At 59.0% G+C, this 23,023-nt stretch overlaps 1 protein-coding gene across 3 annotated transcripts in view; it reads left to right on the top strand.

Moving 5' to 3' along the window:
* Positions 1-14,322, top strand: part of CXXC5 (CXXC finger protein 5) — a 34,585-nt gene extending 20,263 nt beyond the window's left edge. For 2 of the 3 annotated variants that reach the window (XM_081825731.1, XM_081825732.1), the window contains exons 2-3: positions 10,621-11,687; positions 13,267-14,322. In XM_081825731.1, the coding sequence (XP_081681857.1) occupies positions 10,788-11,687; positions 13,267-13,311 (945 nt within the window). In that variant the 5' untranslated portion in view covers positions 10,621-10,787 and the 3' untranslated portion in view covers positions 13,312-14,322. Of the gene's footprint in view, positions 1-10,620; positions 11,709-13,266 lie in introns of all 3 variants that reach the window. The other variant, XM_081825733.1, reaches the window with a different exon arrangement.
* Positions 14,323-23,023: the final 8,701 nt, after the last annotated feature.

Here is a 23,023-nt window from a genome sequence, read left to right as displayed (position 1 = left end):
ACTCGCGTCTCTCGTGAGCTGGGAGAGGGTGGTCAGGGTCTGGAGTATGGACCCAGCAGGGCCGGCCTCACTGCCATGAGCTCTGGGCACGAGCGGCCCGCCTGCTCACTGTGCTGATGGGCCAGGCAGGCCCCGGGCACTCAGGCACGTTGTTTGCTGAAACCAAATTTCTGTGCTTGTGTTTTTCCATAATTATATTAGCAGGTGGGATTTTTTCCTCGGGGAGGCAGTGGGAGGGGGAGCGCCATGGCAGTGTCCCCGCCTGCTCTGAGCGTGAGCTCACACTCGGCTCTGCCCGCCCGCCTGTAATGATTTTTTAATTATGCAGCCAGTGCTCGGAATTGTTAATCCGCCTCCAGCCCAGCATCCCCTCCCGCAGCTCACACCCAGTCCCTCATGGGGGTCCCCAGAGTCGTGGTGCCCAGCCCGGTGTCCGTCACTGATGCCCAGGACCACCACCACCGTGGGAGGGAGAGTAGGCCAGGGAGGGCCACAGGGGCGGCTCGGCTCCATCCGCATGTGACAACTTGGTTGGGGGGGGGGGGCTGTGGCTCTCTTTGTCCTCCTTCCCTCTTTTGGCCCCAGCGTGGCTTGCACCCTCCAGGACAGCTGTGGCTCTGGAAGGGGGCAGGGGAGGGATCGGTGCCCACCCCTGAGTGGTGTGGCCACACCCATTTCAGGGACCTCAGCCTGACTCTCCAGCCTCGTGTGACCCCAAGGACACACACAAGTATGATCTTTGTCTCTGTCACACACACAGTCACACTCTGCTTCCCTCCCGCGCGCACACTCAGCCTCGCAGCTACGCAAGCACAACAGCACGCTCTGTGTGTCTCACACACACGGCCACACCTGAAGGCCACGGTGCCCTCAGGAGACCGCACTGCTGCCTCCGGGGCCCCGCCGCGCCCTGCCCCCACTCCCTCGCCTCCGTGCCCTCCCACCGCCATCCCCCCCCCCCAAGCTGGGACGCACACTGAGGCCTCCCTTCTCCCACCTGGTGGGGTGGCTGCCTGTGGCTGGGGCCCCCGCCTGGACGTCCATCGACCTGGCCTGGGGGAGGTGGCAGGGGGTGGGGGGTGTTGTGCTGCACCGAGGCTCCTCTCCCCGGCGCCCAGCTGTGGCATCTGTCAAGGTCAGATAGCGACTCCGGAACCAGCCGGCTCGGCCCCATGCCCCCTCTCGCCTCATTATTTTTGTGTTCCGGGGCTGCGGCGACACCTCCCTCCTTCCTCCTCAGCCTCCTGCCTCTTGCCTGCTTCCCCCACGCCTCTGCAGGGAGTGCCTGCGGTCTGGGGGCTTTTGTTTTCCAGTTTTTTCCATGCTCAGGCCAGGCGGGGTGGGTAGACGCTGGTCAGAGCTGTTCCGTCTTGAAGAGCACACAGGCAAGGAAGGTGCCTCCCTCGTGGCTGGGACGGGCTTTCGGCTACTGGAACCCTGGCTTGGTTTCTCAGGGGGACAAACTGAACGTGGGTGGAGCCCAGCCCCCACCACAGCCCAGGCACACCTGTGGGCAGCTTCCTGTTTCCCTAGGGGCCCCAGCACCTGGCATCAGTTCCTGTCTGCACCGTCCCCATCCCGGCTGGGCCCCACACTCACACCTCAGAACCCCCCGAAGCCCTGATACAACTCACAGTGTGTGTGCATGTGCGTGCACGCGCACACACACACACACACACACACACACACACACCCTCGTATACACATGGCAACAATGTGTTGACGCTCACGGACCAGAAGAACCCACAGACATCCAGCCATCGTGTAAACCACTGTAGCGCGCACACATGCGCACTCAGGCGTATGCTTACATCCGGGGATGTAGATAGCACACACTCCACGTGTACACACAAGGGGGTCACACAAAGACCTTCACCGACACTGGCACATAAGCCCTGTGTAGACATCAGTGTGCAAACCCACAGGGTGCCATCTGAGTCTGTGCACATACACTTGGGCACACGCACAGCCCCCACCCCCAGACACACACACACGCACACACACTCATGCGTGTAGCATGTACAGTATCTGACGCACCTTCTAGGTGGACACACGCAGTCCTACCGGTCTGTGGTGCTACTCTTCACGATACGCGCTCCAGCCAGAGCTCACTCCCTGGGGCCCAGTGTTCCTTGAGCACATTTATACCACCCAAGAGGCTTTTGTCCCTGACATGCTGAAGTAAGCCTGAGGCCTCCCCCTCGATGTGCTCTCTGTGTCCAGGGAGCCCCTGGAGAGTGGGAAATGGTGGTTGGCAGACAGACTGCCCTACCATCCTGGCCAGCCTCTCCAGGTACACCAACCTGGGCCCAGTCACCAAGATGGAGTGAGATGGGGGGTTCCAGGTACATCAGGTGGACACGTGGCTTCTGGCAGAGAGGCCGGCTCAGGGGGATGGCCTCTCGGGTTCTCCCTGGGTCCCTGCCCGCCGCCAGCCCCCAATTAAGGTGTGTAAGTGTTGGGGGTATGAGACGTGGGCAGACTCCGGGCCCCCCAGAGTCTCTGGGGTAGCCCTGGGCATCCACTCGCTTCCTCCACCAGCTGTGGACCACTGTGGCCACCCTTGAGAGGGGGAGGTAGCTGGAGGTTTAGCAGTGACAGGGCCCCCACCCCCCCAGGAAACTCAAAACCCTGGGCCAGCCGCGGGTGGCGGGTTGGGGCAGGCACAAAGAGGGCCTCTGTGCGGCCCGGCTGGGCTGCCCACAGGATTCTGGGGGAGGAGGCAGGAGCCGGTTTCCGTCCCATTCTGCTTCCTGCGGAGGCCGCCGGAATGCCCGGAGCTCTGGCCCAGCCTGGCCCGTCCGGCCCACCCGCAGCCCCTTCCCCTGTCTTTTCCTGGGCCTTAGGGTACAGCTGCAGACTTCTGCAGCAGTGCCTTCACGTGTTTTGCCCAGAGCCTGAGAGCCACTCCCCCTCACCCCAGAACCCCTAGGCTGGGCTGAACTGGTCCTCAGCCTCCCGCCATAAGCCCTCCTTCCATGTCCCTCAGAGCCCTTGGCCAGTGTGGGAGAGCCAGGCCTTGGAGTCACACAGACCTGGTTTCAAATCCTCGCTTTGCTGCTTATTGACCTTGTGACCTTATGCAGGTGACTTTACTTCCCTGAGTCTCAGTGGCCTCATCTGTAAATGGGTGACAATATGAGTTAAAGAGTTACAGAAAAAATTCAGTGAGAAAATGTGTGTAAAGTGCTTAGCACCATACCGGTAGAGTGAGTGTGTGTTATGAGGGTCTGCTATCATCATTTCTTCTGGGGAGATGGTAGCATTGGGAAGGAGCTAGATGCTCCTCTCCCCAATAAGCCTGACAGGGTCTCAACCCTAGGACCTGTTCAGAACCTTCTCTCCAGACTTCAGTTTCCCTGTCTGCAGATCACTTCATGGGCAGTTTCAGGTCCTCTGGGATTTGGAGGGTGGGAGGGGTCACTATCTGGAGTCTTTTTTTCCTGTGTGTCTCTACTTTTTTCCTCATGGACCCCCTCGGGGATCTACAGTTCGGGGTAAGAAGTAAGAACCATTCTCCATTTTATAGATGGGAAACTGAGACTCATTGTAGGGGAAAGGCACAGTCAAATCAACAGGAAGAGACAGGATGGAGCCACAAACCTAGACGTTAGGATTCTAGTCCCCTGGATGGTCCTGTTAACACCCTTGCTCCTCACACGCAAGCGCTAAGAGGACAGATCCCCCTCTAGTTCCTTGGCCCAATTATCTCTGAGCTAACCTTCCTGCACTGTCCACCGGGAAGGAGGTCCTAAGTCAGTGTGTGGCTCTGACCCCAGGTTGATGTCAGCTCAGACATTACTTTGGGAAATGTTAGTCTAGATCCAGAGGGTCCCCAGTAGAGCGGGCATCCGTTTTCCCTGCATCTCAACTGCTTATCGAATTGCTTGCTCTAAATGGGCCAATAATCATCTTCCTTCAGAAGGTGTGTAGGAAGACTCATTGAGACAAAGCATATAGCGTCTGGCACACAGGAAGTCCTCCTTAACATAGTAACTCTTATCCTCCTGGTTCCATGTTACAGATAGAGAAATAGACTCAGAGGCCATATGCCAAGGTCACACAGAGGAAAGGACCCTCCTGATCCTTTGACTCTCGTAGGGAGGGAACCTGGCCTGAAGGAGGTGCCTGGTGAGGAAGCCTTGGTCTTTATCAGAGGTGTCTGAGATCACTCCCTAGAACCCCAGGTCAGGGCATACCTCCTGCCTGGGCCCTCAGTGTTCCTTTACATGGAATGGGCTGACCCCCTCCTCCAACTGTTTTTTGGGAGCTCTGTAAGGGAGAATAGAGCCCCATGGACTCCTAGGGTTTTCTTCAGCATATTTCATTCTTCAGGCAACGGGGTTGTGCCTGCCTTAGGTGGAGGGGTCTAAGAGGGTCAGGGAAATAGGACTCCAGCCCCCTGTTCTGTCTTGGGGAGAGTCTAGTGGTGCTGAGGGCATGCCCTGCCCCAGGCCATCTGCTGGGTGTCAGCAGGGGTGTGTGCTTTTGTGTGTGTGCTCGTCTGTAGCTGGGTATGTGCCCTGTGCTCTCGGGTGAGGACTGCCTTTCTCCCAGCTTCCAAGACCAGTGTCTCCGTGTGCATTGCCTTGGGCCTGAGTGGAGCTTTTTTTTCTTCTGGAAACTCCCTAGGCTGAATCATGGAAATCAGAGACGACGCCCCCACCCCCTGCCCCCCGCTTGCTCAGCCTCAGCTCCGCTCAGCCACCAGAGCCTGTGGTCTGTTCTCTTCGCCACCACTGGCTTGCCCACCATCCGTCTGTCTGTCCATCTCACCTCCCTTGGAGGCCAGGAAGACCAGCCACCAACGTGGGTGGAGGGGCGTGAAGAGGATGTAACAGGGATGTCAGGAGCGCACAGGGGAGTGTGGGGAAGAGTGTGAAGAGCTGGAGTGTGCAAGTCGGCAGTGTTGGCCCGCCCAGACGATGGCGGAATGGTGTGCCCTGCTGGGCCAGTGGCTCGGGCTCCTCAAGGCCCCGCCAGAATGCACCCTCCTCCAGGAAGCCTTCCCTCAAGCAGGAAGGACGGCTGGAAGTTTGTTCTAGCCAGCAAAGGAGCAAGAGAGGGATGGCGCCTTGCTCAGACTCTGGCCTTGGCGGTGGTGGTGTGGCACGACTCTGTAAGCTTATTAAAAATCACTGAATTGTACACTTACAAATGGTTAAATTTTATAGTGTGTAAACCATGCCTCAGTAAAGCTGTTTGAAAAAAATCCTACCCTTGGCCCCAGTGCCCTGCCCAGTTGGGACCCTGCCAGCCTCACGACCATACCTCACACCCTCTTCCCCATTTTTTTTTTTTAAGTAAACTCTGCCCTCAGCGTGGGGCTCAAACCCGCCACCCCGAGATCAGGAGTTGCATGCTCTACCGACTGAGCCGGCCAGGCGCCCCTCTTCCCCTTTTCTTAAGAACCGTTTCAGGCTCATGTCCCCTTTGGTAACCACTCCTCATCTTTAACTCACAGGCTAGCAGTTCCTCCTCCAGAAAGGCCCCCAGTGCTCCACTTGGTCACCTTCCCGCTCTCATTTCATACTGGTTCATGGGACCATGGGCCTAGCACCTGTGTACTCCTCCAGGGCAGTGCCGAGTCCGGATCCTGCGCTGTCTCCCCCGTACCCCCGGGCATGGGGCAGCTGTTGGGGAAACGGGAGGGGGATGTGTGCAACTGAACTTCTAGAACATCTCACTGTGGGCCACCTGTGTGCGTGTCCCACCGGGGCCCCTGCCCCCACTGCGGTCTGGCCCGAAGGGCTCAGGCTCTGTCTGGGGGTGAATCTTGGCTCCCCTGGGGCTCAGGGTAGGAGTGAGGGCATTACCATCACCTCTGGTGACCTCATTGTCGGCTGGCATTATGATGTCACCGGCCCAGCATTCTGGGTTCCTGCCTGGGCATCTCCAAGTCCCCCAGGTGAAGACACTCCCTGGAGTCTGTGACAACTCGCCCCCCCCAATCCACATAAAGGTGACAGGCACGGTAACAACCCTGGGGGGTGGGCGCAGCCTTGGGACGGCTGGGTCACCTTGCCCTGGGCTACTTTGTCAGTTGCATAGGTAGAGCAAAAGTGGTCACACAGCAGGGTGACACACTTGGGCTCTGGGTTCAAATTCTAACCAGTCATTTGACCTTGACCTGACAGTTTGATCCTCTTTGAGCATCAATTTCCTCATCCCTGAAACTGCTTAATAGTTTCTATTTCCCTGGTTTCCATGTAAAGCTTAGGAGCACAGAGCCTGAGATCCAGTCGGTGCTCAATAAATGCTGACTGATAGGGTTAGTAAGTTAAGGGACCCTGAGTGTCACTTGGTGCTGGGAGCTGGTTGGAGAGGGGTGGGTCTGTGTCTTCTGGGGCTAGCTAGAGCCTGGGAGGAGAGGCAGGGGGATGGTCCCAGTGTCAGGAGAGAGGCCCCAGCTTTGACTTCCTGCCTTCCCAGCTTAGCCTGTGAGCTAGAGCCCATAGGAGGTTGGGTCCCCTGGCCAGGCCCTGAGGCCAAGAACCCGCTGACCCTCAGGCTCCTCCCTAGCAATCTCTGCTTCCCCTGCCGTGGGCCAGAGTGGGCTGGGGGCTCTTAGAGCCATGGGCTCTGCATGTCCAACTGCTTTCTCTTGGTCCCTAGGTCCCTGAGTCTAGGATTCTCCTCAGCGCTGTTTCCGTGTCTGTCAGAACCTCAAGTCTCCGAGCTGGGCTAGGAGCCTTGGATCTCTCTGAGCCCAGTCCCTCTGTTTTCTGCTTCCCATGAGGCTCTGTTCTCTAACCTTGACCCTTTGCCCTGTCCTCTCCAAGTCCCTCTTTCTCTGACCCGCCCCTCGAGTTCTGTCTCACGATCCTCTATCTGCACCACCTGTCTCTGTTCTTCTGCCCCCCCGTGTCCCCCTCTGCCCCCCAGCTCTCCAGGACTGGTTCCCCCCCACCCCCCTCCCTCTGGGCTCTGTCCCCGCCCGTCAGCCCCTGGTCCCAGCTCCCGGCCGGCCCGGCTCCTGCATGGACAAAGGGGTCCTTTGTGGGCTGACCGCGGCTGGCGGGGCGGCGGGGCGCTGGCTCCGCATTGCTGATGAAACGGAGCCCTTTGTTGTCCCTCCTCAGGCGCAGTATTTCTTTTTGGGGGCTGGATGCGTTCCTGGCAGGGCCGATGATGGATGCGCCCGCCGCCGCCCGCCTGCCCGCCAGCTTTCCCTCCCGCTCATTCCCGCTCCGCTTCAACGCAGCCCCAGCTCCTCCCCTGCTGCCTGGGCACTGCCAGGCCCTTCCTGGCCTGCGAGGGGTTTGCTGTGTGCCTTGCAGTAGAGGGCTGGGGCCTGGGAGAAGGTCTTACGTCCTCCCCTGCCATGAGGAGGGCAGACAAGCCCTGTGGTCCGTGGTCCACTGGGACCAGGGCATCAGCCTTTCCCAGGGTCTAAAGGAGATGAGCCAGGTATAGGGGCAGATTTTGAACAAGCTTAGAGACCAGGCCTTGGGGACTAACTAGATGTTGATATCTGCCCACTCTGGGGTTTGAGGACAGAGTTAACCTGGGTGCCAGTCCCCCTTGTGTACTCCCCACCTTCAGTTTCTGTGGCTGACAAACCAGTGTTCTGCCTGCGGCACCTGTTTGATGACATATCCCGTCCTCTGCTCCATAGCTCAGTAGGTCCCAGGACCTGGGGGGCTCCGAGAGGGAAGTCCCTGAGGAAGGACAAAAAAAAAAAAAAAGAAAGAAAAGGTTAGAGAGATTCAAAGAAGGGGCCAGAGATGAACAGAACATGAGGTTTGGTCCCTATGACGAGACTCAGGATGGAGACAAAAGCAGAGAGAGACTCGGCCAGAGCACCAGCCCTGAACGCCCGCCCCTGTTGGAGGGAGCTGACTTCTAATTGACCTGCCCGCCCTGCACACAGAGCCAGATCCTGGAGCTGGGAGGAGGGAGGGAGGGAGGAGAGCAAGAACAGCGTTAATGCAGCTATCGATTTCTGCCACCAGCCAGCAGGCCGCAGAGGCGGGGACACACAGGGGGGCTAGGGCACGGACTGCTCCCCTCCCCACCTCTCCCCCACCTCTCCAACCCAAGGGCTCCTGCCTTCTCCTGTCTTCTTCCCTCACCATGTCTGGGCCTGCTGGCACCGTGCGCTCCAGGGCAGGGTAGTTGAGCTCAGATGGGCTGATATGGTCGCTGGCCCTAGTCTCCGACACCGAGCCAGGGTCACTGCCGCCTAGAGGGGTGCTAATTTCTGAGGGAGGGCCTGAAGAGCCACCCTGGGCTTAGCTCTTAGCAGGTGGGACAGAACACGGCTATTGTACCCGATCCCTGCCTCTCGGTACAACTCTGACCTCTGTGGTACCCCCAGCCCAGGCTGGACACCCTGCCAGGCCCTCCTGGGTTTGTCCTGGTAGAATCTGCCAGCTTGCCCAGCTCTTCCTTGCCACCCATCTGCCTTCACTAGAAAGGAGTGTACGTGGGCCATTGCCCTCTGGGGAGAGGCAGGGAGCGTCTGGCTGTCTGCTGATGCCTGCCATTTTTGCCTCACTCAGGAGACAGAGCTTTTCCCTCTCCTACACTCGCTCCTCCTTGTGGCCACTCCTTAGCAGTCCCGGAGCAGGGGGCCCTGCCGGCTTGGGCCTCAGTTTCCCCCTGTGGAAGCGCAGAAGGTTGGACTAGATGACCTCCTGGGACCAGGGACCAGGCCCGGCAGAGTCCTGTGACTGGGGGATGGTGGGGTTGCCTGGGGACAAAGATGTATGTGTGCCGCCCCCAAGCCTAGGGCGGGACAGCCCTGGCCAGATGTGCGCCCCCCCCCTTGAGCCACCAGCTGCTCAGGCTGGGCCCTCCCTCCCGCCCCTCTCCCAGGGGTTGCTGGGCCAGGCAGGCAGGCAAGGAAAGGATGCTAGAGAGCCAGGGCCGATGAGGAAACTGCCATTCCACTCCTTCTGGACAGTTCGTTCCAGAGCTCCTGACCAAGGAGCCTGGCTGCTCATAAGCCTTGATCCTGGGGCTTGAGCAGAGCAGGCTCTGTCCTAGGAAGGGCACCTCAGAAATGTGGATGTGGCTGAAGAACAGGCTCTGTTCCCTGGAGGGTCACACCCACTCTCAGTCCAGCCTGCACCAGCCAGAGGCCCCTCCTGCCCACAGCCTACCCCAGCTCTGGGCTCTCGCTGGGACCTCATCCCAGACCCATCTGGGAGCCAGGCCGGAGCACAGCAGGGAGGCCTGAGTAGAGACAAGAGTGGGGTCTGAGGTAATGACGACTGTGGTTTGAGAGTGAAGAGGGGGCGCCTGGGTGGCTCAGTCGGTTGAGCATCTGCCTTCAGCTCAGGTCATGATTGCAGGGTCCTGGGATCGAGCCCCGCATGGGGCTCCTTGCTCAGTAGGGAGCCTGCTTCTCCCTCTCCCTCAGCCTGCTGCTTCCCCCTGCTTGTGCTGTCAAATAAATAAATAAAATCTTTAAAAAAAAGAGAGAGAGTGAGGAGGAAGCGTGTGCCGATATGTGCACAGTTTGTTCTCCCACTCTTACAGGAGAAGGCTTATCCTCTGGCACAGTGCTGCCTGCTCTCTAGCAGGAGGATACATGCTCCTTGAAATACGGATTCTGTGCTCTATTTGGCAACCTCTTTAAGTCAGTTTCCTTTCCCTGCAGGACTTGTCAGAGCCTTGAGATAATCCATATGTATTAGGAATTGCCAAATGAGAGTCTGGGAGCAGCTTCCCAGACTTTTTTTTTTTTTTAAGATTTTTTTTAATTTAGAGAGAGAGCACTCACAGGAGTGTAAGCAGGGGGAGGGGCAGAGAGAGAGAATCTCAAGCAGATACCCCGCTGAGCGCAGAGCTCAACGCAGGGCTGGATCCCACGATCCTGAGATCACGTTTTGAGCCGAAATCGAGTCGGATGCCCCTACTCAGCCACCCAGGCATCCCAACTTCCCAGACTTCTGGTCTAAACCTTCAAGCTTTGCAGAGGCTGTTCCAAATCCTTTTGTAGATGGGTCAGGGAAGGAAGATTAGGAAGCAAAATGTGACTCTGTAACCCTCCGAGGTTAATAAACATCTGAGTTGTTTCCTACCCCCCAGCCCAGGAAGAATGGGCCGGAGATCTGGGCTGGTCAGACCCTGGCTGAGCCTCCACCGTGACACTCGACAACTGTATATCCATGGTCAAGTCTTCTAAACGTTGCATTCCTCATCTACAAAATAGAGAATTATTAGCCACTACTTCAAAGGGTGCTTGTGAGTCTTCACTGAGATAGTACAAATGGGGCGTCTGGGTGGCTCAGTCAGTTAAGCGTCCGACTCTTGGTTTCGGCTCAGGTCATGCTCTCAGGGTTGTGGGGGATCGAGCCCCGCATCGGGTTCCGCGCTCAGCGCAGTCTGCTTGTCTGCTTGTCCCTCTCCCTCTGCTCTCTCCCCACTCGTGCTTGCTCACTCTCTTTCTATCTTCCCTCTCTCTAAAATAAATAAATAAAATCTTAAAAAAAAATAGTACACAAAAAATACCTAACCGTGTTGGGTCTGGCGCGTAATAAGTGCCCAGCAGGGCTTGCGGTTGTTAGAGTGGGCTTTCGGAGATACCGTTGTTGGTCGTGGTGGTGGTGGTGATGTGGGGGAAGGAGATGTCTACCGCCGCCCTGACTCTGTCCCCTCTTGTCCCAACAGAGTGAAGACCCTTCCCGTGCACACCTGACCATGAGCCTGCCCTGAGCAGCAGGGCCCACCAGGCATCTGTGCTGTGGGCAGCCGGGCCGGTGCTCGTCTGTGGACGCCCCGCGGTTGGCAGCACCCCCCCCCGCCCCCAGCAGTGGGCTCTGGGCCTCGGCCCCACCATGTCGAGCCTCGGCAGTAGCCCCCAGGACAGCGGTGGCAGTAGCAGCAGCAACAGCGGCGGCGGCCCCAAGGCGGGAGTGGCCGACAAGAGCGCGGCGGTGGCCACGGCCGCGCCAGCCGCGGTGGCGGATGATGCTCCGCCCCCCGAGCGTCGGAACAAGAGCGGCATCATCAGCGAACCCCTCAACAAGAGCCTGCGCCGCTCCCGCCCTCTCTCCCACTACTCTTCCTTCGGGGGCGGCGGCGGGGGCGGCGGCAGCATGATGGGCGGCGAGTCTGCTGAAAAGGCTGCCGCCGCCGCAGCTGCCGCCTCCCTGTTGGCCAACGGGCACGACCTGGCGGCGGCCATGGCCGTGGACAAAAGCAACCCTACCTCAAAGCACAAAAGTGGTGCTGTGGCCAGCCTGCTGAGCAAGGCGGAGCGGGCCACGGAGCTGGCAGCCGAGGGACAGCTGACGCTGCAGCAGTTCGCGCAGTCCACGGAGATGCTGAAGCGCGTGGTGCAGGAGCACCTGCCGCTGATGAGCGAGGCGGGCGCCGGCCTGCCCGACATGGAGGCCGTGGCGGGCGCCGAGGCCCTCAACGGCCAGTCCGACTTCCCCTACCTGGGCGCCTTCCCCATCAACCCGGGCCTCTTCATCATGACCCCGGCGGGCGTGTTCCTGGCCGAGAGCGCGCTGCACATGGCCGGCCTGGCCGAGTACCCCATGCAGGGAGAGCTGGCCTCGGCCATCAGCTCGGGCAAGAAGAAGCGGAAACGCTGCGGCATGTGCGCGCCCTGCCGGCGGCGCATCAACTGCGAGCAGTGCAGCAGTTGTAGGAACCGAAAGACTGGCCATCAGATTTGCAAATTCAGAAAATGTGAGGAACTCAAAAAGAAGCCTTCCGCTGCTCTGGAGGTAACGACGCCTTAGAGGGAGGTGTGTGGGCTCTTGTGTCTGTCTGGCAGTCCAAACCCACCCCAACCCCCCCAACCCTCCTTTTCCTACCTGGGCCAGTGTCTGGGGGCTGCTCAGCCAATCCCTGGGCTCTGGGGTTCTGGAGCAGGCTCCCAGACACCAGTTCATCGCCCAGAAAGTCAGCGCCACATCCTGAGATCTCATTAGGTCGTAGTTCGCAAGGCAAGCATCGAGTTCCAGGCGGGGGCCTCGCATTTCCAGCCAGGCCCAGGGATTCTGAACCCCTTCCTGGAGTTTTGGGCCAGCCATTGAGGTCCCAAGTTTCTGACTTTCAGACGTATCCTAAAGTTTCCAGTCTGTGCCCTAAGATTCTGGGGCTCTCCCTTGTCCCACCTGAGGGGTTCTGTCCTGTGGGCCATGTGGCTTTAAGGGGTAAAGCCCCTCACTCGCCCCTTCAGAGCCCAGCCTTTCCCCTAAGGCCGCCCCGGTGCTCACTGCCCTGCCCCGAGGCCTGGGAGAACCCTGCGTCTAGATATCTCGTTGACGGATTTGGGGTTTCTTGGGGCCCCGAGGTCAGTCTGGCTGCGTAGGCAAATGGCCAGGGGTCCTATGGGCCTAGGGTGAGGGGGTGGTTGTGATCTTGGGGTGTAGGCCAGGCCTGTCCACTTTGGGATGATTGGCTTTCCGGGGAAATCACCACATAGCCGCATGGTCTAGGCCAAGGCAGCCTGCACAGGAAGGGGCTTAGAGCAGGCAGAAGGGTTCCCATGCTGCTTTCTCTCCACGCTCATGGCAGAGCTTGTCCCTGTGCCCCCAGCCGTGGCAGCCTAGCGGTGGTGCCAGGTCTGGTACAAAAGCATCTTTTCAGCCTGCTGTCCCGGCCCCGGCCCCGCCCCTCTATGAGTGGGCTGGACGCAAATGTTCAGAATGGTTGGAAAACAATAATGACATCCCAGCCGTGGCTACTCCCCACCCCCAAGGCCCAAACCTCATATATCTGCTCTCCTGCCCAGAGAACACACCTATATGCACACAAAGGCACCCGCTCTCATCTCTTGTAGACACACACACACGCACGCACACACCCCTCCCTGCCCAGTCCACAGTCTTTCTATAGACGTAGCCTCTTAACACAGCCGGTCTCCCTCGTCCCCACCCCAGCCGCACACGCACTAGCCACCGTAGCCCAGCTCGGGGTGCACATCCACACGGGCAGCCGGTGCGCACGCTGCCACGCTCGTTCGACAGAACCACGCACACAGCCCCCAGACGCACCACAGCCACCTGGCGCGCGTGGCCTCTGGACCGGGGGAATGGGTCTTCCTGTTTGGAAGGAGGAGGGTTCCTGGACACAGTGGCTCAGGGGGCCTCGGGGTGCTCCGGGCCCTGCAGCGGCCCCGCGGGTCAAGGCTTCTTCTCTGGCCCGGTCAGGATGGCAGGAACTCCACGGGGTGGCTGCCTTTACTCCAGGCCCGTCCCTCCGCCACGAGGCCCTCCACGGGGGAGCACCTTTGCACCAGGCCCCGCCGGACCCTGACTGAACTCTCTCCTTGTTTTTGTCTCCCGCCCCCGCCTTCAGAAGGTGATGCTTCCGACGGGAGCCGCCTTCCGGTGGTTTCAGTGACGGCGGCGGGAACCCAAAGCTTGCCCTCTCCGTGCAATGTCACTGCTCGTGTGGTCTCCGGCAAGGGATTCGGGCGAAGACAAACGGATGCACCCGTCTTTAGAACCAAAAATATTCTCTCACAGATTTCATTCCTGTTTTTATATATATATTTTTTGTTGTCGTTTTAACATCTCCACGTCCCTAGTATAAAAAGAAAAAGGAAAAAAAAATTTTAACTGCTTTTTCGGAAGAACAACAACAACAACAAAAAAAGAGGTAGAGACGAATCTATAAAGTACCGAGACTTCCTGGGCAAAGAATGGACAATCAGTTTCCTTCCTGTTGTCGATGTCGATGTTGTCTGTGCAGGAGATGCAGTTTTTGTGTAGAGAATGTAAATTTTCTGTAACCTTTTGAAATCTAGTTACTAATAAGCACTACTGTAATTTAGCACAGTTTAACTCCACCCTCATTTAAACTTCCTTTGATTCTTTCCGACCATGAAATAGTGCATAGTTTGCCTGGAGAATCCACTCACGTTTATAAAGAGAATGTTGATGGCGCCGCGGCGAAGCCCCTCTGTACCCATCCACGCGGGCCGGGCTGCGGCCAGGAGCTCACAGAGGGGGAGGGAGCAGCCCCCCCACCCCTGCGCCCGGGCTGCCCACGCTGCACTCGCGGTCCCCAGAATGGGATCCCCCACCCCGACAACGATGATTTTGCGAAAATGAAAGTTCTGTTCCTTTATCCATTGAGATCTGGGGAGCCCATGTCTCGATATTTCCGATCCTGGCTACTTCCCTTAGAGAAAATAAGTCCTTTTTTTCTGGCCTTGCTCATGGCCACAGAAGAAAGGGCTTCTTTGCGTGGCCCCCTGCCGGTGGGTGTGGGTGCCCCGGGGTGGGGGGGGCCCTGCGGCCTGGGCCCCCTTGCCCACGGCCAGCTTCCTGCTGATGAACATGCTGTTTGTATTGTTTTAGGAAACCAGGCTGTTTTGTGAATAAAACGAATGCATGTTTGTGTCACGAAGCACCGCTGGCTTCTTGCTCTCCGGTTTGGGGGGGCTGGCTTGGGGGCTGTTGCTGGGCAGGGGTGATGTGGAGCCACCCTGGGAAGGAAGAAGGATGGCCCGGGGACACTGAGAGTCGGGCTCTCTTGGGGAGTCAGGTCCGGCAGATCCTGACGGGGGGGGTCAAGCAGAAACAGCCAGCCCGGCTGGCGTGGTGGAAGTGCTGTTAATCGGGAAATGGCTGGTTCTGGAACATTCTCGCCTGCCCGATTGTACCCTCTGCCTCAGAACCCGGACCTCCAGGGACCTTCTCTCACCTGGGGCCACCTTCTCTACTGTCGTCAGGGCCTGGCCAGTGCAGAGCAGCCAGCAGGACAGGAGGTGGGGCCCGAGCGGCCTGTTCGCTTTCTTTCGTTCTTTCTTGCAGGGATCTGTTGCTCCCCCAACCACTGAGATGATCCCCAGGGAGCAGTTTTAACCCAGATTTGTAGGGACCTGGCTGTGCCCAGAATGCACACAGAAAAACCCCTACCCCCCCCCCGCCCCCCATATCCCTCTTCGGGCCTGAGGGCGGCTGGACTGAAGCCGGGAGGGGGGTATCCTTGAGCGACTTTCCCCACCCCCAGAAAGTTTGTTGGCTCAAGGTTGTCTGCGACCTCGGAGGCCAGATGTCTGGGGAAATCACCACATAGCCACATGGTCTAGGCCAAGGCAGCCTGAACAGGAAGGGGTGACAGCTGCACGGCCCCCACCCCTGCACATCACAGAGGCCGGCCTGCAGGATGAGACCTATCATCCACTTGACGGGCAGACATTCTTCCCACCCAGCTGCTTGGAGCCTGGCTGAGATGGAGGCTAGACTGGAAGAAGGACTTCCTGACAATGTCAGGGGCCTCGCTTCAGGTGGGTGAGGGCTTTCTGGGATGAGGGAAGGGGCAACTTGTGAAGGTGAGTGGGCAGTGAGCTGGGGCAGATGGGCTGCCCGCCTCTGCCATTGTTCCCGGGAGGAGGAAAAGCAGCCTGTATTGGGTGGGGGCTCTGACCCCCAGCCCCCTCCCGGCGTCACAAACTCCCTTAGAGCGCCAGGAGCTCAGCAGCCTGGCCTGGCACAGCGGGGGCAGGTGGGGGTGGGGGGAGGCAGCTTTCAACTCCGGCTCTGCCTGGGAAAAATTCCCTTTCATGTGGCTGCCTGTGATCTCTCCAGGCGGCTCTGCCGGAGGGGGGCGTCCAGCGGGGAGTAGGGGGAGGTGTTGCAGCCAGGGGCACCCTCGTCCCCTGCCCAAGGCACACTGCAGCACCTCCGGGTGCTCGAGTGGGCAGGGGCGGTCGTCCTTGGGGTCGGCAGGGTGGGCAGCCTGGCCAGCAGGGGGCACCCAGGCAGGAGGCCCCGGCCTGCCCCCCGCCCTGCTGCTGGCAGTACACAGGCCGCAGATGGCCTCGGCCAGCCCTCGTTGGCATGCCTACAGGTGTGGGGTGGACGGCTCCAGTGCCAGCCCGGAGGGGGTTGCTGGGACTCAGCCAGCCTGGACCTTTTGAGTGTGCCAACCCACAGCCCAGCCATGGCTCCTGGGCCTCCCCCTTGACACGGAAGCCCAAAGCTTGAAGCCCCTCACGTCTTCCAGTGTGGCCTCTGTGCTCCGCTTGTGGAAATGGGAGGCCAGCCCCTCGGTCTGGAGGAGGTCCAGGCAAGGGTGGGGATAGCTGTGGGCTGAACACATGATGAGACCTCAGTTACCTCATCTGGGAAACGGGGACAATAATTGTCTCTCCTCCATAAAGTCGCCTGAGGATGAAATGAGATCACTCTAGGGAAGGGCCTGGCTCATCATAAGCACTCGGTCAAATGGCAGCTGGTGCTGCTATTTTAAAGCTATTCACCTAAATCTCACCAAGATGTCCCCCACCTTCTGCCCAGGCTGTGGGTCCTCCCTAAAGCCCTGGCCGCCTCATCTTCCGCTCCCACGCCCCCCTCCAGTGGGCTCGCTGCCGCCCCGTCCCCCCGCGGGCTCCAGCCCTGGCCAGGCCCTGCTCCGGCACGTCCACCTCTAACCATTTCTGTCTGGCTCGCTGTCTCTGAATCTCTCTCTTGATGGTCTCCTGGTTTCTGACGCTGTGTCTCTGTGTCTTGTCATCCTTCCACGTCTCTGAGTCCGTGCGTGTCTCTCCCTGTACCTAGCACCTCGGTGTCTTCTGTTGCGGGCTCACCCCTGCTGCTCTCCTGCTGACGGAGAAGTACTCAGAGGCAGGCTCCCTGCGGAGCTGTACGCCCAATTCCCCTCCCTAGGGGTGCCCTCCGCTCCGCTCTGCTACCGTTGGGAGCCTGACCTCCTGGTGACCTGAGAGCCTTCAGCCCGTGCTCTCCTTCCGCCCCCCCGGATGGCAGGGGTGGGTGGGGGTACGCACGGTGCTGGAGACAAACCCAGCCTCCATGCAGCCACGTGCGCGAGTGTGTGCGCGCGTGCGTGTGTGTGTGCGTGAGAGACAGATTCCAAGGCCCTGACAACCGTGTGAGGCCTTGTGCAACAGTATGGCTGTGTGTGACACGAAAGCAGGTCTGTGACTGTGTGGCAGGCTCTGGGAGACCTCATACGGCTGTGGGTTAATGCACGATGTCAGTAGCTGCACATTGGGGTGCTCGGTGACATGGCACGTGTGATCCAATGACATTGTGCAGTCCTGTAGCAGAGCCAGTGTGATGTGTGCGACACGGGCCAGCTCCGTGTGTGTGACATTGGATCTGTGACACTGATGTTGTGCGGCATGCATGGGCCTGTGACACACTGGGTGAGTCTCGGTGGTTTGTGACATTGTGTCTGTGTAACCATCATGGGTGTGGCCCTGAGACTGACGCCGGGGATTCCATGGGAGGGTCTGATGCTGGCCGGTGACCAAGCTGAGACCCCGTGACACCACTTGCACAACCCTGGGTGTGTGCTTGTGACATCGTGTGTCAACGTGCACCTGCGACCCTCTCAGGGATGCTGACACTGTGCCGTGTGTGGCTGGACGTGCAGCATTGCCTGGGCCTCTGCCCTCACAGCATGCAACTCTAAGGACAGAGTGGTGTCCCCGGCCGCCCCTCTTCCCTGCAGCCTGGCCCTGAGGCCCAGTCTGGGGCGGGGGGGGGGGAGCTGGCGTGGGGGCAGCAGGCGCAGTTCCCACGGCTGCCACGGCCCCTCTCCCGGCCCTACCACCAGCTCCAGCTCCACAAAATCTCCTGGCAACCCCAGCCTCTTTGTTCTCTGTGGCCGCCAAAGGCCTCTCCCCACCCCAGCCTGCCCAGCGCCTGCCAGGCGCCCCCTCCCCTCCAAAGCCGCGGGGCTCGGCCTGACCTGGTCCCCCGGTGTCCTTACACCGCCCCCCGGCGCTGGGGCCCCTGTCTCATGCCCTGACCGGACTCGGCACCCCGGCTGGGCCCCAGGCTCTGCGAGGAGCTTGCTGCAGTCCTGCTGTACAGCAAGGAGGAGGTGGCCCGGCCCGTGCAGCGGCCAGGTGTTTGCGGGCCAGGAGCTGGGCTCTCCCTTTGCCCCAAGGCTGGCTGGGGGCTGTCTTCGGTCTGGAGTGGTGTCCGATTGTCGAGTCAGTTTGCTTCTTTGGCTTCCGAAAATCATCAGGATAGGGATTGTTACTACCTATTTTACAGATGTACAGCTGAAGCCCAGAGAGGGTATGTGACGCGCCCAAGTCACACAGCAAGATGGTAGCAAGGGTCTGATTAGAACTCGGGCTTCTGGCCTCCACCCCTTGCACCAGGCAGCTGTGGGAGGACCGTGTGCCTCCACGGAAGGGAAAGGGGACCTGGGAGTCTGAACACATGGGGCCTCTTCACTTCTTGGTCACCATGTGTCAGTGTGTGTGTGTGTGTGTGTGTGTGTGCGCGCGCGCGCACGCACGTGAGCACGCATCTGCATGCACCCTTGATGGATGACCTTGGCCAACCACCCTTGCCTGTCTGTCTCTAGGAAAGAAGGGATTGTGGGGTGGGGTGGGGCACTTGGCGGGGTGCTCTGCAGAGCAACAAGTTCACCTCACGTGCCAAGACCCACAGCATCTCCAGCAGGGACATGGGGCTGTTGGCCCAGGGGGCAGATTCCGACTCGGGGCCTTAGCCTCTCTTCCCAGGCTCGACTTAGCTCTATGCAGTCACAAAGGAGGTGGCGATGGCCACCTGGCATGGCTGCAGTCAAGGCTGCTTAGGCCTGACCTGATTGCAGCAGCAGCTCCCAGGTGCCAGAGATGGATGGATGGAGGTCATTGTGCAGCCCGCCCGGGTCCCCCACTGCCCACCCGTGGCCCTATGCTGACAGGCCGTGCTGACAACAGCCAAGGTGAGGGAGGGACAGGCAGCCACCAGCATGTTAATGATACAGATCTTGGCCCAGGCACCCTGCAGGCAAGTAATGGGCACAGAGAGGCCCAGCTGCCCCCCAAGGTCACACAGCCCTGCAGGGAGTCCCATCCCCAGAGGTCCACATCTTCCCTGAGGGCCCCTTGAGGGCTCTTCGTGCCACACAGAATGGAGAATGGCTGGGGAGGGTGGGGGGGGCTGCAGGAGGGTCCCCCCGAGGCCCCGACCCGGCTGCCAGAGCGGACACTTTCATCTCTCTTCGCCTGTCGACCTGCCATCCCTCAGCGGCATTAAATTCCCCTCCTGCCAGAGAACAAGGGCTGCCTCAGATTCCAGGCAGCAGGGCGTGAAGATGGGGCGGGCCCAGGGGAGGGGAGCGGAGGTCCTCCAGGGCTCCAGGCCTGGGTGCGGAGTGACTGGGGGGAGGGGGGAGGGGGGAGGCTGGGGCTGGGGACTCTGGCAGCCAGCTACCCTGGCCTCCTGATGCCCCATGATGGGTCAGATGCAGCTCCATTGCCTGCTGCCTTCTCCCTTCTGACTGATGCCTTCCTCTTCGGGTGCTACCTCCTCCGGGGCCCTTTGGACCCCAGCAGGCCAAGTTTAGTGCCCCTGCGCCACCCCCATCACCGTCCTGATCACTCTGGGTAGCATCACCTGGCTTCAGGGCTGTGGCCGGCAGTTGAGTGGGGGTGGCATTGGAAACCTCTGTGGGCTGAATAAACACATGATCTCTTCTTTCTGGGGCTTTTTTTTCCTCTCATGCATTTTCAACCCTAATTGGAGTGCTGTTCACAGGTGGGGGAGACTTACTAGAAAGAGCCCCCTTTCCTTAGCCCCTTGGAACCTCCATACTCTGCATCTCTACCCTTGGTTAGAGGTGCTAAAGTCTCCTGCCTCACACTGCATGGAGCCTGTGGCCCCGTGTGCCAGGCCTTGGGCCGGCCCACGGCACTTACTCGCTCACCTAAGCCCCCCAGTAACCCGTGAGGAGGGCATTGATTACTTACGCCATTGTTCAAATGAGAAAGTTGAGGTTCAGAGAGGTAGAAGTGGAAAGACACACAAGGTCACCCAGCTGGGTTCCTCTGGTTTCAGAGGCTAGCCCTTAAACACCTGGTTATGCTTCAGGCTTTGGCTGGAAGGAACCTCCCACCCCCACCCCACATGCTGCCTGTGATCATGCCCAGATGTGGGATTAAGGTCAAGCATTACTTCCTTAAACTTTTCTGCACTTTCTCTTTTTTTTTTTTTTCACTCTTTTTTGTTTTTGTTGTTGTGATAAATATATATTGCTTTTCAAATCAGAAAACCCCCAAAAATTCTTTAACCAAGAAAGGTTTGGAAACAAAGAGCACTGTGTGGAGTGAGGGTGGAGGATGAGAGGGTAGCCCAAGATCACTGCCCCCTCCCCTGGAATGACAGGGTTTGGGTATTTGGGGGGCCCAGAGTGGGTGCAGCTTGAATCTATGAGGTGGTGGCCTCGTGGTGACTTGCCACCACGCTCCCAGCCCCTCACCCAGGTCTGAGGCCTGCCCAGAACGGGGCACTGCGTGTGGCGGAAATTTGGCCCTGCTGCAGCAGGATCCGTAGGCAGCCGCTGGGGTCCGGGGGGAGTGACTGCGAGGGTGAGGGCCAGGGCAGTGCCCGCTGTTGATAAGGCGACAGAGCCCTCGGGAGCCAGGACTCAGTGAAGCCATGGAAACGTGGCTGAGGTGTGAGGCTGGCTCAGCGCTTCCCTCAGGTGGCCGCCTCCCAGGCCTGGCTGGGCCCCAGCAAGACAGGCCCATCCACTCCCTGACCTCCTGAGGACCAGGCTCGGGTCGGCAGCTGGGCAGGCTTGATGTTGCCCCTGGCCACCTTCCCCAGGGCCAGGCTGGGATCGAGCCTCGGGTCTGAGAGGGGAGAGCTGAGGACAGAGGTGAGGGTGCTCTGAGTCCTCTGCCCCAAAGTCCCCTGACCCCATTCAATCCCTCCCACCTTCTGCTGCCCGCTTCCTTTCCTATAAATTGTGTGCATTATTTACCTTAAGCATTTTGATAAATCATAATAGCAGAGACATCTGCTGTCAAAACTGCAAACTGCATTTGGGGCTCAGCTGGTGGCCGAGGGCTAGAGGCTGGGGGTGCAAGCGTTCTGATGGTCCAAGGGAGATAATATGGATGCCCCCCACTCTTCATCCAGGGCAGGGCCTTGAAGGGGGCCCCAGGCCGCATCCTTTGGGACCCCATCCTTTGGGACTTCCCAAGGAGGCTATCCACCACCCCCCCATCTGTGTTGCCTCCTTCCTGCCTCCCTCTGCCTCAGAATTAATGCAGCCATGACAGCGGCTGAGAAGTCCCCGGAGCTGAGATTAACTCCCGGGGCAGCAAGGTGGGGTTGACCATGGGAGGCTCTGGAGTGGGGGGCTGATGCACAGTCCTCATGAGATTAATCGCCCTGCAGCCGGCTTCATCACGACGGTGCCCAGTGCCCTGACCCCCCACCACTGGCAAGGGCACTGGGCTCTGGGTCGGGAGACTGCCCTGCCTCCTGCAGCCCCCATAGCCCCCAGTCCAACTGGTGGGAGGATTTTGGCTGCTGGGACTGAGTCCCCTTCTCATTTTCTCTTGCCTTCCTGGTGGCCATTGGGAGCCCTGAGGACCAAGCAGCAATCCTGTGGCTTCTTTCTCTCCTGTTCCCAGCTTGGCTCAGCAGCCCGGGGAGGGGGAGGCTTTGACCCTTTCCTACCTCCTGCTGGTTCTGCTGGCCCTACTGTTCTTCGGAGAGCAGAGCTGGGGGATGGGGGGCTCCAAGAGGAGTGCGGTGGATCTGCCAGCTTTAGCCTAACGAGCCTGCTGTCCAGCCAGCCCCTCTACCCATCCCGGGGGTCTGTGGAGATGGTGGAGAGAGGGGATCGATTCCGGGCAGATAACAGAGTAAGGTTGCTGGTTGATAAAGCACGGGGGTCAGGGACCTGGGTATTGGCCTTTCTCAGCCAATCACCCACTTAAACATCTAGGGCTGCAGCTAGTGGGACTGAGGTTGGATAGGGGAGTAAAATTCCCAAGGCAGGTGGGACCTAAGGGAGGCAGAGCTGGTTGGAATCTGCCTTGACTCTGCAATTCTGGCTGGAGAACCCTCGTCTGTGCACCCACTGCCCCGGGTGCCCCCATCACAACTCTGCTGGGACCATACTTGTTCACTTGCTGGCCTACCGGGCTAGAAGGTGAGCTCCAAGGGGGAAGGGCTTGTCTTGTTAGCACCTGTTAGGTGCTCAGTAATGCTGAAGAACTGGATGAGTTGGAGGCGGAGGACATGGGTTGGCCCTTTGTTTAAGGAGCGGGAGGAAGAAGCTGTTGGGTCTGAGCTTGAGGATCCCAACTGCAGTCCCACAGGCTGGGAACTGCCAAGAGGGGACGCCAAGAGAAAAAAGGGCTTGCAGCCAGCTCCCAAGTTGATGCTCACAGGCTGTATGACCTTCTCTCTCTTTTTTTTTTAAGATTTTATTTATTTATTTGACAGAGAGAGACACAGCAAGAGAGGGAACCCAAGCAGGGGGAGTGGGAGAGGGAGAAGCAGGCTTCCCGCGGAGCAGGGAGCATGATGCGGGGCTCGATTCCAGGACCCTGGGATCATGACCTGAGCCGAAGGCAGATGCTCAATGACTGAGCCACCCAGGTGCCCCTGTATGACCTTCTCTAAGGAGATTCTTCTCCAGGCCTCAGTTTACTCATCAGCAAGTAACATCACTTTTCCAGAGATGCTAGGAGGATGGAATGAGAAGTCATGTGTGCAAGGGACATGTGAACTCTTAAGCCTTGTACCCGTTGGTGAGTAAGAGATCTGCGTGGATGGGAAGAGCCGAGAAGGCTTCTTGAAGGAGTGTGAGTGGAGCTGAGCCTCGAAGGACTATGCTGCTTACCTAGGAGGCATGGAGACTGGTACTTTTGGAGCAGTGAGGAGACCATACCAGAGGGAGCGCCAGGGACTGCAGAGTCAACCCCAAACTCCAGGATGAGTGTATATGTTTTGTCTTGGGGACAGTGGAAGCCAATGATGGTTCTGGAACCTGGGCAGCCTTTGAAGGGACTTAGGTCTGGAGTGAAATCTTCAGTCAACCTGGGTATGTGGGGCAAATGCCTGACCATCCCCCAGCCCCTGCACCAGGGGTGGGGAGTCAGCAGGGGGTGTGATCCTTGTCAGGTCCCCATCCAAGGAAACTGAAACATACCCTGTGCTAAAAAATGGGGGGCTAGGCTTGACAAGAAGTGATCTGTCAGTTTTGGGGCCCTGACCCCTCATTAGAGGATAAAGAATCCAAGCCAGGCTGGTTGGAGGGCTGTCGAACCTGTTCACTTCCTGGAGGTGGGGATATAGGGTCATCTGGACCCCAA

Source organism: Leptonychotes weddellii, chromosome 7 (genome assembly GCF_054177405.1).
Source record: "Leptonychotes weddellii isolate Sample4059 chromosome 7, ASM5417740v2, whole genome shotgun sequence".
Lineage (NCBI taxonomy): Eukaryota > Metazoa > Chordata > Mammalia > Carnivora > Phocidae > Leptonychotes > Leptonychotes weddellii.
This window is presented reverse-complemented; position numbering and strand designations above follow the sequence as displayed.